The 15,054-nt window shown below is 38.9% G+C and overlaps 1 protein-coding gene across 3 annotated transcripts in view; it reads right to left on the minus strand.

Annotated features, from left to right (window-relative positions):
* Nucleotides 1–15,054, minus strand: part of sntg1 (syntrophin, gamma 1) — a 52,010-nt gene that overhangs the window by 4,936 nt on the left and 32,020 nt on the right. For all 3 annotated transcript variants that reach the window (XM_014030044.1, XM_014030061.1, XM_014030053.1), the window contains 5 exons: nucleotides 11,238–11,276; nucleotides 6,699–6,815; nucleotides 5,942–6,013; nucleotides 5,399–5,551; nucleotides 5,224–5,316 (listed from right to left, as the gene is read on the minus strand). In XM_014030044.1, coding sequence (XP_013885498.1) covers nucleotides 5,224–5,316; nucleotides 5,399–5,551; nucleotides 5,942–6,013; nucleotides 6,699–6,815; nucleotides 11,238–11,276 — 474 coding nt within the window. The remainder of the gene's footprint in view (nucleotides 1–5,223; nucleotides 5,317–5,398; nucleotides 5,552–5,941; nucleotides 6,014–6,698; nucleotides 6,816–11,237; nucleotides 11,277–15,054) is intronic.

Raw genomic sequence — 15,054 nt, forward strand, 5'->3', positions numbered from 1 at the left:
TCTCCTCGTCCTCTCCCCATCCTGCCTGCTCTGTTATCTGTGGCAGACACCCCCGCCCCGCGCACACACACACACGCACCCCCCAACCTGAAGTTTTATAACATCTACACTGGCGAGGTGGATGCGCCCTGCGCGTGTATCCAAAGCGTGACTTTTGCTGTCCTGCTGTTCTTATCGGGGAGGGGTTTGTGGGTCAGGGAGGGGTCTGTGGGTCAGGGTCATCTGAGGAGGAAGCAGATGAATGGAGTTGCGCACGTGAACTTTTATTTAAGATTTAAGTTTTTTTTTATTTCAAAGGTCCACATGGCTCAGGAGCAAACTCATATTTTCTGTGGCCCGTGAGAGCTTCAAAGAGCCATTATTGTCTTAAAATAAGTGCATGTGCTTTAAAGCCAGCATTAACAATAAATACTACATCTCCCATAATGCAGGCTGATTATTTTACCCTTGAAATTAGGGCAAAATCTGCTGTTTAAATTTTTCATTTTGCTGCATTTATGCCAGCTACTTTTGGCTGTGGCCCAGTTATACTAGGAAGTGGGAATTTCCCATTAACAAGCTGTAAATTTAAACTGGAACACAGTGGGAATTCCTTGTCGGAATGTGGGAATGTTCAGGCCTGGGCGAAAAGAAAGCCTCCACCTGTATTTGACTAAGGTTTATGATGTGAGGTTGCTGCAGGTGGTCAGGTCTGGGTTCAGCAACAGTTTGTGCTCAAAGAATGAGGTCAGCTGACTACCTGAATATACTGAATGACCAGGTTATTCCATCAATGGGTTTTTTTCTTCCCTGATGGGATGGGTATATTCCAAGATGATGCCAGGATTCACCAGGCTGGAATTGCTTCTATGCACAAAATACCACATGGAGTTCAGTTATTGTTTGTTAGCAGTATTCAGCCTTTGCAATGAGATGAGGAACAAGAAGTTAATTACAAATGGCCCTTTGAAGACCACAAAAAGCTCGTATGACCCTCGGTGAAAATAGGTTTGACACCCCTGGTCTAAACATTCAAAGCACTGACATTTGAAGTAAATAATATATAGCAGGGCTCTTCAACTAAATTTCTCTGAGGGCCACAGTTACTGCCGGTCAACAGTTGAGGGACCGAACATCCAGCAATTAAAGTTATTATGTAAATAAACCAAGTATTACAAAGATCTGTTACCTCTGAATTAATTTATTTTGCTGCATTTAATCATGAATAAAATGTACAGAACCCTATAAAAGTAGTGATAATTACACATTATCAAAAATAAAAAGAACACATTAAGCCTCCTATTATTAGACACAAATAATATTTTGACATCTCTGACTTGCCAAATTTGTAAACCAATTTTATTTTCACTTTCATCATTTTATCTTCAACTGCTTGTAGTTTTAACTGTCCTGAGTGTTTATAGAAATGGTTTTTACCAGCTTCTAGCCAAGATTCTGACATTTCTGTAGATACCAAACATTTCTATGTTTAACTAACAGAACTTAGAGTAATTAAAGTAGAAATCCGGGGGTTTGGGCTTAAGAGATGAATGAACCAATTGGCGGGCCGAACTTTGGTCACTTGCGGGCCAGATGTGGCCTGTGGTCTGCCAGTTGAATAGCCCTGATATACAGTATGCCATCTCATCACAGTAAAATACTCTTTTATAGAACTTTGTACGCCATCTCCTATCCAGATGACAACATACTATGTCACAACACAATAAATGCTTCAGAACTGCACAAGAAACAAACAAATAAAAAAAATCTTAGGAAGCAGATCTGTTCTTCAGACTCTCCAGATCCCAATTAGATCAAAGATCCACAGGATGTGCCAGAGGAAGCCCAAATCACAGAGGCACCCCCCCAGAGGATCTACTGCTGACATCCCACTGCCACACATCACAGGACACCCTCAGACATCCCCAACTGTCAAAACTGTTTTGGCATCATGATACAATATTAGCTAAGAAGGTTAAAAAACGATGTGATGTAACGTGCCTCTTGTTTTTAACATGATTATTGCCGTTTCTTTTACAGCTTTGTTTAGAAGGCTGGTTGATTTAAATTTTCCTCGATTTACACCTCGTACCTGGAGGGTGTATACGTTTTTTTTCCTTTTTACAGTTATAAAACAGTACACGTCGCACATTTAGATAAATATTTTAGGACAATTAAAGCAGGAGAAAGAGCAGCTGCCGTAAATTAAAACGATCTAATTAAACTCAGGTCACTTCAAATCACTTTTTTGTGATTTATCGTGGTTTATTAGGCAAAAAGCCAAACGATTAAAGCCCCTAAATTTTTTTGGCATTTTGCCTAATAAATCCCAACAAATTAATAAGAGTGACCTCTTAAAACTTTATTATGATCCATTATTGTGGTTTAATTTATAATCTGATCACAGTTTAATCACCGGACTAGGCTCCTTCTTTTTCTTGTTTGAGACACTGATATCTTTCAGGTCTTTAGTTTTTTATTTGTCTTCTTTGTTCAAAACTTGAAAGAACTTCAGTCAAGATATGACAGATTTTCTGCAGATCTCTGGGACTCAACTTGTTGGTGTAAAAACACTGTTTTACAGCTGTCAGTCTGTGCTCCCTTTGGCATTTTTTCTTTATAAAACACAACTTTAAAAATGTCAACATGTTACTTTGTGACAACTGGATGGTAAAAAACGGTTTTGTTCTGTGCTGTGTATAAAGAAAAGAGGGACAATTCTTACTTTTTTTTACATTGACCTATTTATAATTTAGCATTAGGTGGTCAAAAAGGATATCCCCCAGAAAATAGTCTGGTTCAATGAATACAAATTAAAGAAAAAACAAAGAAAGTCTGAAACACTGTTGACAAAGATAATTAAGTTTGACTCCTTGGAAGCAAAACGCAAAGAAACGAGGGATGACTCAAAACTTTTGCACCTGTTCCGATTAACATATTTTATGCCCTAATCTATTCAGCAGATTATACAGTGGTAAGCGTCTTATACATCTATTGATTTATTCACCTAATTATTGTGCACTCATGTGTGAAAGGTCAAAGACGMACAGACCTGACTGAGATATCTGGGAGCTGTCAGAGGAAACTTGTGAGGAACAACTCCACACAAACACTGACGGCTACCTGCTTGCACACAAAAACAAATGGGATTGGAGGAGAAGATTTCAGGTGCTGAACTTGTCTGAAGTCCAGAACTCTCACCAAATGAAAACATTTGATGCATCGTRAAACCCAAAAATCCAATCGTAAATTAAATAAGAATGAGACCTCCAAAAACTCCAGCAGCTCATCTCAGTTGTTAAAAGAAGAGGGGTTGCTTCACAGTGGTAAACATGACCCTGTGTTGTCTTTTTGAGATGTGCTGCTGCTATCAAATTCAAAGTTAGCCAACATTTTCCTAAAATTGTACAATTTAATAGCTTATAAATGACATGGGGTTGTTCAATAAAACATCTGACTGGTTCCAGAGTCAACAAATTACAGCGTCCTCGAACAAAAGTTACATTTGTGTTGTTTGACAATACCCAACATGAGTTATACAGATTTGCCAAATTCAGCTTTTAATTATACAAGTAATCCCACTCATATTGTTTGCACTTGTAGTTTACATTCSGATTGTATTTTTGTGCATTTCACTTTCTAAACAATGCTCTGGCACTGTAACGACCATCCTTGGGGAGACATTGTTGCCTCACATCGGAGGAGTTTGAGCCAAAATCTTCTAGAACAATATGGCAGCTTGAGTCCTGCTCGTCAACATAATGTGCACCAGTGAAGGAGTCTGCGTGGCGTTTCGGCTTGGTGGAAGGCCAAATCGAACTGCAGGCGTGCAGGAGTGAGAGTGAGGAGGTTTGAGCTTAAGGAGGGGGCCAGCCGTCAGAACAAATGTGCTCTCAGTGAGAATGCACAGGGTTGCGGAATAAGTTTGCAACAAAACGACAAAAGAAGAAGAAGAAGAAAACAGGAAGCTGAGAAGTCATGATTAGTTTTATCACACTGAGCTAGCTCTTCCATAGTTTATTGGTTGAGAATAACATCTGGTTTTAGATGCATTTGACTTTTCTTTGGCAGTTTCAGTTTTAAGTGAGTACTTATGCAAATTGTTGGTTAGTGGTCTGTGATTACATATGCTGTTGTGCACTTTTWATTATGCAACAACATATATTTATTTATGCAAAATACGCCTCATTTCAGTTTTTACATACTGCATGCACTTTTGTCTCTGTATTTCAGTCTCACAAGACATTTTTACGTTATAAAACCTGGCTCGGCCTGCCCCTGCTCCAGTCAGCCCAGCCCGTTTCTACGCCGGCCCTGGTTGTGTTCGCGTTAAGAGCGCTGCCTCAATGTGGGCGTGATCGTAATAATAAACATGCGCAAATCTTATTTTGTTTTATTTGTGACAATTTAATAACTGACTACACCAAACTCAAAGGAAAGATACCAAAGACTAAACACATCGAAACTGGCCTTTGTCGCTTTAAGAAGCTCCTACCGTTTCTGACACTTCCACTTCAGCACTTCTTCACAGTAATGCTTTTGGGGGAGGGGCGCTCTGTGGGGCGGGAGCTCGGCTGCAGACTGAGCTCCAGGGAGGAGCTTTGTACGAATGGGCAGTGCTTATGTTTAGACAGTTCTACATGGTTAACATAAGAGATCTGAGGATTTCTCAAACATGCATGAATGAGCCAAWGCAACGTTTGGTATGTGTTGAAAAGGAATAGACATTATAACATGATATAAATCACAAAAAAGTTAATTTGGCACCCCATGCCCCCTAAAGACAAGAGGGCAGGATGAAAGAAAATAGTAAGTTAATGGTAGTTTTTTGTTAGCTTGTAGTTGTTTGGTACCTYASTAATGTTTTAWWRKTTYMMYYSKKKKRAAAAAAACTTTAGTYGCTGCAAACGATTCACGTAAAGTTAATGTAATCTGTGTGATGTAAGCCCCCTGATCAGTAAACCAATCAATGAGCAGCGGTTGATGTCAAACTGGACCTAGCAGCCTTGCTCAGATAGAACCACAAGTTATGGGGTTCCAGAAATTGGAGTGGACCTGAGTCATAAGGGTTAATGCAAACACGCCAAACCTGGGTTCAAAGTCAGGCCGACCCAAACTGAACCTTGCAGAGCAGAAAGGCCCACAGCAGGGTTATTCAACTGGTGGCTGACTTCTATCCGGCCCGCCAATGAGCGCCCCTGCTACCATATCTGTGGCCATGATGCAGCAAAGTCCCACACTGACCTTTGAAGCAGCGTCGAAGCAAACGAAACCCATGCTGAAGTCCACCGTGAGCCCCATGAGGTGGCTTTCCATGATGCAGGCGTACGTTTTACACTGCAGAGCAAACCAAAACAAAAAGCACATGAGAAGATCCTCCCAACTGTCACACCTTCAAAGAGAGATCAAGATCATTCACCTGTATTCTCTCCACCTCCAGGAAAGTGGCCATCTGAAAAGCCTTTTCCCAGATCAGCAGCTCGCCCTCCAGCTCCACACTGAAGAACATGTCTTCCCCGGTCTCCGTCTGGACGCTGAAGCAGTGTCGCCTTTTATCCAGAAGATCACTGTCCTGAGATCAGCACACAGCGACATGTTATTAACCAACACTTAACTCTAATCTGCTTTTTAAAAGCTACATTGCAATGTAAGGTCAACTTATGATTGCACTGAACCTTTATCAACCAAGTTCACAAAAAAAAAAGGTTTCCAGATAACAAACAGCAGATCTCACAATTACACTCAGAGTGACCTCAAAACCTGCAGAAAATAAGGAACAGCAGCTCTGAGTCTCTCAGTGGGAAAGCAGAGGACGGCATGCAAATATACTGTATAAGTGAGTCATGTGAGCGCAGCCCTCACATCGTCTTCGCTACTTTGTATTCTCTCTGAGTCGCTCAGCAGAAGATGCACATCTCTAAATGCTCGGGGAACTGGAATAATAATAATAAAAAAATGATACCTTTAAAATCTTGCACATGATTTCATACACGGTAAAGCTTTTCTCTGCTCTGGTCCAGTCCCACGTTGTCACCTGAAAATATCAGAAATTTATGTTTTATTTGAGGAACGTCTCCRTGGAAAGAAAAGAAAGAGAGTGGGGGAGGAGAAATGTTCCTAAAAGAGGAAATGGAGCTTTTTTTTTTAACAGGAGGCTCACCTGGAAAAAATCTGAACTAAAATTACTTCTGTTTACTGATTAATGCATGGAAGAGTTTTGGAAACGTTAAAAAAACAAGATTAATATCATTATACATGGTATATCATTGCTCCGTTACTCATTTACTTGCAGCTGATGTCCTGCCATGTGATGGAAAATATTCATCACACAGGTAACTAGTTTGGAATAAAAAAAAAGGAAAACGGAACACGCAGGCTCTTATGTTGCACCATCCACTCGCATTAGCATATTTCCATTTACATCGGCGCATTCACACCGAGTGGGCAATTTCAGTTATCTATCAATCTCTTCCCGTCTGCAGCACCATTGACAGCTTATCCCTCTCGTCATAATAACCCAAATAGCGGGCAGAATGTAAACACATTAAATGATCAGCATCAATCAAACAGAAGATCAATGCGCCGCAAATTATTATTATGAGCGAGCTGCTTCCTACTTCTCGTTTTTTTTTTCCTTCCGCTCAACAAAACATTAGCAGCGAATGAAGAATTCMCCCCTGTGGAGAAGGAAAGAGACTGCGTAACACGTGAAAGCTTACGGGAGGCGCGGTGAACTTGAAGAGCGAGGAACCTCTCAGTGCGAGGAACTTGGACGAGTACATCCGGTCCTGAACGGAGTCCTGCTCCTTCTCGTCCACCCAGCCCATGTAGATGATCTAGCAGACGGAGGCAAACCTGAATTATAAAACTTGGAAAACATTTCTGAAAACTTGGGATACAGCATTTGTTGTGAATCTTTCTCGACAATTAATCATAAATTTAAAAAAACGAGAATTAATTTATTGAACAAATTCATAAAATAAAATTAAGATGGGTTCAGTAACTTCTATGAGGTAATAAAATAACTTGTAATTAAATAATAATCGTTGTCACAATATGCACACTTGACTTATAGATTTTTTTTTCCATAAAAGATGACTTTTTTATGCTTGACCTGTTTTTATAAATTAAGGATTGGTGAAGAGAGATTTTCACTCCACCATTAACTTTAAACACTGGTGTGTTTAGATTATGCATAATTAAAGTCAAGTTTCGAATTTGACTTTTATCAATTATTAACTTTTTGAGCTAATTTTGTGCAATGCTCTGAAATCTGCTGCAAACATTTGGACCTGAAAAAGCCATTTTTGTAAACACTTAATTTTGATCCTCCTGTTTAATGAAGTCTATTCTTACTGTCTGTAATCAACTGCATATGTTTCATCATGACATGTTTGTTTGTTGCAAGTTTTATAAAAAAAATCTTAAAATGGGGGAAATTAAAGTTAAGGAATACAACAACCAGCGTCTTGAAAATGGTGTCAGCTTTAAAATCGCCGGGATTGAAACACAAACAAAACCGATTGAAGTTTTGTGTACTCCAATCACTGATGTTTTGTTTGAGTTATCTGCAGTCTGGAGGATTTTTTTTTCCGGGCCTCGGTGAAACTCTCAACAGAACATCAGGTTGTCAATCTGCTCCTGGCTCCGTGTGAATAAATCTTAAGGTGCAGCTCCTGAACGAGCCGAAACTCTCCAAACTCCGAGGATATTGTGAACCCACGCCCTCTTAGCTGCTGCTTGTCTCCTTCTCCTCCTCCACCTCCTTTCCTTCCTCCTCCTCGCGGGTAAATATAATGCCTGGGCTTTCTTCTGACAGCTTGACAGATTCATCCTGCATTCAAGTCTCCAGCTGGAAAAAAAAAACTTGCTACACCCAGGATGTCTTTTTAGTCTCCCAGCAACCAGCCACCAAACTTGGGTGAGATCTACTGTATGTGTGTGTGTTTGTGTGTGTGTGTTTGCACCATCCTTCCCTGCTACCCAGCCTCAGCAGGGAGCGCAGCACTAGGCCTGTCACGATAACAAATTTTGCTGGGCAATAAATTGTCTCAAAAATTATTGTGATAAGCGATTATACGTATTGCCTGGTGACCATTTTACAACTAATAATTATAAAAGCGTAATATGTAAGTGTAATAAATCAATAAACTTTAATTTTTAAAGAATGTTTAACAAAGTGGACTCTCAGTCTCTATCAAAAAATGCACTTGAATAAAAAAAACAAAGAACAACAAAATGTAAATTAAACACCACACACAACTAAGACAGTAAATAAACAATATTAAAGAGCAGCATGTCTTTAGAGATGAAGCAAACTACACAGCCTGGTGAGGACCCACTGTTTCTTATGGGGATTTAAGCCCAGTTCACAACCCATATAAAGTGTAGGCTAGGTTTAGGGTAAAATGGTAATAGAAAATACTGGTAAATGAATGAAAGTCAATGCAAAGTCCCCATGAGGATAGAAGAACAAATATGTCTATGTGTGTGTGTGAGTAGGGGACAGTCAGAGCGCTGCGGGGGACGAAATCAGACAGTTCGGAGTTTTCCTCATGAGTTGTTGGGACAGCTACAGGTTTTTTAGGTGTTTTGTTAAAACACAGATGGTGTGTTTAAGTTTCCTGTTATTTTTGGGAGCTACAGGTAAAGTCTTGACAAGTTTGTCGCGGGTCTGGGGGAGTTTCAGCCCCCCCCCTTCTCTCCCCGCAAATTTCAGGCTCTGCAAATGCTCCAAAACTGCAGCAGCCGTGTTCTGCTTTGAAACGTTTCTTTAGTTTGTTATTGCTACGAGCTCTCATGCTAAAGCGAGAGGTCACTCCTCCCGACACTAAGAAAACAGGAGGGGAGCAAGCAGGAAAATGAAACTTACCATCCTCATTTTTTTACCAACCTCAAAATAATTTATCGTGCAATTAATTGATTTATTGACTATTGCGACAGGCCTACGCAGCACGTCACATCAGCACCATATTTCCATAGAATCCCCTTTTTGTCGTGATGTCAGACATTTATTATAATCAGATCCCGTCTGAGCAAACATTTACTTTAACAAGACAATCTGCCCTTTAGATGACACCGCAGCTATTTCACAACTGTCAGCTCAAATGTTTTAATTTAGTTTTAAACTCATTCTCCCAATTATCATTCACACCCCAAAACTGGGTTGATGTTTAACATTTCGGATTATCTGCGAGYGAGGAATGGTTCACTCCTTTTAAAGCTGCACAAACAACAACAAACAAAAAATACATTTTTAGTGATAAAGAAACAATGTATTCAGTGTAGTATACTACAGTATAAGCAGAGCTGCAACAATAAGAAAGCAGGAAGATTATGTTTTTTGCTCCAGAATCTATTATAAACTCAGCAGAAATGCGGTGAACGCATCTCAAAACAACAGCCTCTGTACCGGCCATTCACCACATCTGATTCAACGCATTTTCAGCGATGTGTTAGTCGTGCTTTGAAATAAGCTTCACTGGGTGCAAATCCAACAAAGTGGATTTTCTCATAGATGGTAGGCCCGAAATATTTCAGTGCTTCAAACTTTAGATGTTACATCAAAGCTAAGTACCTGTTTGGTGAACACGTYTGCTTTCTGTGAACAGAATTTTGCTGAGCTGTTTGTGTCGATACCACACTGGTTCATCCTTTGATTTTAGGAGCCTTTATGGATCATTTCCATGATTCGTAGATYATTTTAGTTTGGTGGTTTAATTACGTCTTCTGATAGCTGTCGACTATTGGACTGAAAAGAGCTACAATAGCAGCCAAAGGGAAAAAAAAAACACTTCAGGCCTGTAGAAATATTAAAGATCTATTCCTCAAAACCACTTTAAAAGATTACAAGAAATCTGTGTTTGGTTATTTCTTTGTTGTAACAATGCTTCTTGGTTATAAGTCTTATACCATTGGAAAGCCTGCTAGGTTCCCTTTTAAATGGTGCCACATTTGTAAGGAACATGCATTTGTGGGATGAGCAGTAGAGCTGCAAACACTAAAAAAAACAGATAAGTTGGATTTATTTAACCAAGTTGTGTCAACTGGCTTCACTCTRCTCATTTGAGTAAACAAAGACATTTACAGATTTATTTGTGAACAACACAGTTGAGTGGAACCAGCTGACATAACTTGGTTAAGTAAATCTAACTCGTCTGTTTTTTGAGTGCATGTGGATTGCGCACATAAAAAGTGCTAAATCTTCTCTGGCATTGTGCAATAGCTTATTTTGCTGTTGTTATTGACACTTGTTGAGCTTCTGGTGCCGCCAGGTGCTGCCAATCAGGTGCCTGGTATAAAATTTATTGCTAAGAAACATAGTTGCAACAAAGAAATAATCTAGCAAGCTCAAATTTCCTTACTTTTGTGCTAAGTTTATATAAAGATATGACATATTTTAAGTTGTTTTCTAAAGATATGTTCCTAAAGTACATTAATTAACACAAAGAACATTAATATAGTTCTTAATGTTATAGTTTTTTTTCTGCAGGTGGATGTAGTTTGTTCCCAATTATTTTTATTACAATTTTGTATCTTTTTCTTTGCTCAGACCTAAACAATTTTCTTAAACAATGTTTTTACTTCAGTTGCAATAATGCTGTTCTATGTTGTACTCATTTATTTATTCATAAAACCAGATGTTAAGTACAAAACATGTACAGTATACAATAAACAGCATATTAAAAAGCTATAAAAACAAAAAATGTAAAACATTTTATTTGTCTATTCAGACTCAACTTATTTTGTAAACTGGAGTCAGATAAGCAAAGAGTTTTCAAGATTCTGGGACATATTTTAAAACTTGAGAAGTTGAGTGATTTAAACAGATTTTCACTTTGAAGGGTTTTTTTTTTAAATCGATGGTTTTGCAAGACATGCATTCAAAGCATGCAATAAATTGTCTTGTGAATTCATTTATTTGATTTAGATATTCGGTTTTAGGCAGAGGTTTGGAGYATTTAATTACCAAACTGCACTGCCGTCCTTTAGACGGAAGGCTGATGTGACGGGTGAACTGACTGAAAGCACTTAAAGTTGTTTTCTGATCATCTCCCAGTGGATGGACTTAAATGACGCAAGCACTTTCCATGTGCTGTAATAGCTGGCAACACAGGGTTGTGTCCTTACTCTGACTTTACACTCCAGCTTTAATTTACCTTTCTTAGGGATAAGGATRGAGCACACAAATTAAAACATGTTACATTTAAATGATGACTTAAAGAAGGATTAGGTGCTGAATGAAGAAATCATCTTACCTGCTGGTTTACTGGAAAATTCCGGTTAATCTTCTTCACCTGTTAAAGCAAAGAACAACAGTAACTAAGCGTCTTTTGATAAAATCAGACCATCTGACAACGTTCACGTTTGCAGGACCCCACAGAGTTTGCAAATGACAGCTTCCACACCAACGCTAACACCACGTAGACCGTTAGAGCCGCGTCATTTATTCAAAGCATGCAAATTTCAAAATGAGATAGATGGAGTCATTTCCACAAGGACCCAAGTTTTTTCTTAAAAAAAATTCCATTAAAAAAAGGCAATTCTCTCCACAGTAATAAAAGCAGCAAAACTACAGAGAGAGCAGTCAGGCTTCAAATTAAAACACTTTGTTCCGATCACAGGTATCACTCGCACCTAATTCACACACTACCATCAGCATAACTCTTTCTTTGAACCCGAGCACCAAATTAAGATGTCCGTTCTTGACACTACAAAGGCGAGAATAAACAAGCTGTGAAATGCCACCGAAGTTTGGGACAAGAGACAGAAAGCACGGTGTACTTTTTTTTTCCTTCTTCTTTTTTTCAGCGGAGAAAGCTGTGAAGGGAAAAGCCAGATATCTGTCAGGATGTGAGCTGGGTGTGAGTATTTGGGAGCAGTGACAGAAGCTCAGATTCAGCCGTGGGCTGTTCCACCAGCAGATTCATGTAGTTTTAACACATCAGCAGCGCCTCGTAGGTCCGGCTGCAAACTTTCAAAATAAATAATGCCCTGTTCGCTGTAGCTAAAAACAGATAACTTCACCTGGAACCTCTGAGTCACTTCCACAAAAAAAAAAAAATTGGTCTCAAGAAGCCTATTTCGACTAAATAGTTGAGAAATTATGACCTTGGACTTCACCAGTATTTAAAAATACACATTATCCTAAAATATACACAGAATTAATTATTTCTGCCCAGACCCAAAAAACAAAAACAAAAAACAAAGAAAACTTTTTTTGAGTGTTTAGTTTAATTTTGACAATAAAGTATAATGTTACTTTAATAATTTTTTATGAAAATCATTTTTACATGTAGATTTTTTTACAGATTTCCTTTTTGCGATGCCTAACTGATAAAGTAAATTTTAATTTATAGTCAAATATTATGTTCAAAAAGAATTATCTGATCTTTTTCCTTTGTATATTTTTGTCCGAGTTGAATATAAAAGATCCAGATGTTACAGAACTCAAACAGATATTGTGTCTGAATATTTAACATCAATACAACTTTCCCCTCATTTTAAAACATTCACTTTAAAGGGAAGTTTATATGCACAAGACATCAATGTTCTTTTACTGTGTTTTGCAAAAATATTCCTCTAAAAGTTAATCAGTTTTATACATATGCATCTGCTGATTACCATTTTAAAATCTTAAAGGGGCGRCATTATGTGCTTTTCAAGTCTATATTTCAATTTTATACTAAAATAAWGTAACTRYGTCACATTTTCAGCTTATGAAAGAGCTWTWTATTTGTAAAAATCCCCAAWACAATTTACCGTACTTCTCATCTTGACCGTTTCTAAACGCCTTGAAATAGGTCTCTGTCTCTTTAAGAAAATCCAACCACTTCAGTCACGCCCATTTCAGCACATAGSCTGCCGGAGTCGCGGAGMRGTGGGGGGCCTCTGGCATGAGGAAGTTCGGCTTAAAGATGCATCCCAGAGGTGTTTCTGGTCCCCACCTGTTGTTTTGCTCCTCAGCATGGCTGCCTAAAAATGCTGCAGGATTTCTCAAACATGCATGAATGAGTCATAGCAAGGCTTTGGGCATGTTTTTTTATGAGAGTATAACATTATGACATTATATAAAACTCAAAAAAGTTGATTTTACATGAAATTGCCCTTTTAATAAAATCCTTTCACTGCTTCATGAGATGTTTTGCGAACAGACAGACCAGGTCTCCATCTACTGTTAGTGCTCAAAGTATTAGAAATTTCCTTCAGCTTCACAGTTTCTGCAAAACACCTTGAATAACCATATCTGTGTTAGCGAACGTTGATTAGCTGTGGCGGCCATCTTTAATTAGGTTGACTTCAAAGTGTAACCAGTTGTAAACGTACATCCAATAATTAATGTCTTGGAGTTTCAAGAGATTTTGCCAACAGAAAAACAAATGCACACATGCTGTTATATTACCGCCTACCACCATGAAAGGCGGGCRACATGTTCATACACAAGAACTGGTAATGTTCAGAGGAGTATTCAGACTGTCTGGTTCGAAGCTGGTGTTTAATTATAAATTGGGAGGAACGTGTGGAGGAACGGCTGTGATGGAGTATGCGTCTACAGCAAACAGAACATGATGCAAGAGGTACAATGTGGAAACTGCTGACTAATCTTTTCCAGCACACTGAGAATTGTAAATGAGGTGCCTTGTAGTGGCTACAAACATCATGCCATTATGAATTCTGCTTTAAGACTCACATCAAAGCACGCTCAGATGTGACAAAACTGCACCGGCGCAGACGAACGGCGATCACAAGCCAGAGTTCACTGACTGGGACCGACAGACACTTAACATCGAGACTGACAAACGCCACTGAAGGAGAGCCTTAAGGATTACGACAGAATTGAATCAGCACATATTGAATCAGCACATCTGAGCTCGAGTCTCCACGGAAAGTGTTCACGCTGCGCTTAGCTGCAGACTTGTGATAAAACATTACAAAAACCACTCAAGCTCAAGGTCACATACACAAAGAAACAACTTGATACAAGCAGCCTGTACATGAAAGTAATGACTCACTATTAGTCATATTCAAGTTGAATCCTGACACCTGATTTCATTTGCTTAGCATGTTTGGAGGGAGACGGCAGGAAAAAAAATTGTCCCACAATATCTGCTGCTCTGCCATGCAGCTGACTGGTGGGAGTCGTTAGGAGCAATTGAGCAAATACTTCCTTTCATAATGTCTTTGATGATGCATTCGAATGMATCGCTAAACAAATTCAAGAAGGGTTTCATGAACCCCGAGACGGCCTCTCCAGCCACTAGACCAGAACATCACCGAGCCTTTATGGGAATTTGCAGAGCGCGGAGAGTCGGGTGCATTTTCTTCTGCCATCATCGCTCAGAGGAATGGAYGCATTTTATCTCGGCAAAGGTTAAATATTAGAAAGCAAACAGATCGTTCAAAGAAGTGACACCTYTCTACAAGCACAGCTGGACCCTATTGAAACTTTTCCTATAGAATACTTCTCTAAAGCAGGAAACAACATTTTTGTAATGCCTGCTGAAGGCGAGGGGCAGTAATGTTTATGTTAGTGTTTTTATTTTTATTTTTATCTGTACCATTAGCAGGATATCTCATGAATCACTGCACAGATTTTAATGAATTTTTCATAAAGGAATCATTGGACATATAACCATAACTGATTCACTTTTGGAGCCAGTCCAGGTCCAGATGGCTGCCAGAGTCAACTGACCTTACAAAAACACATAAAAGACAAACTCTCATACTGAGCTAAAAATCTGGTGTGGCAGTAGTTAAAAATCATGCAGAAACTGTACGTTAGATGCAACACAACCCAAAAGATATTTGATAAAAGCCCTGACATTACAGAGCATACAGCGGGTAAAATAAGTATTGAACACATCAATATTTTTCTCAGTAAATTATTACTAGAGGTGCTAATGACAAGAAATTTTCACCAGATGTCGGTAACAACCCAAGTGATCCATACATACAAAGAAATCAAACCATAAATGTCCAGAAATGAAGTTATTTGTAATAATATGGAATGGCACAGGGAAAAAGTATTGAACACACGAAGAAAGGGAGGTGTAAGCCAAGACACCAGCTGAACTC

The sequence above is a fragment of the Austrofundulus limnaeus genome, unplaced genomic scaffold (genome assembly GCF_001266775.1).
Source record: "Austrofundulus limnaeus strain Quisiro unplaced genomic scaffold, Austrofundulus_limnaeus-1.0 Scaffold6, whole genome shotgun sequence".
Classification (NCBI taxonomy): Eukaryota; Metazoa; Chordata; class Actinopteri; order Cyprinodontiformes; family Rivulidae; genus Austrofundulus; species Austrofundulus limnaeus.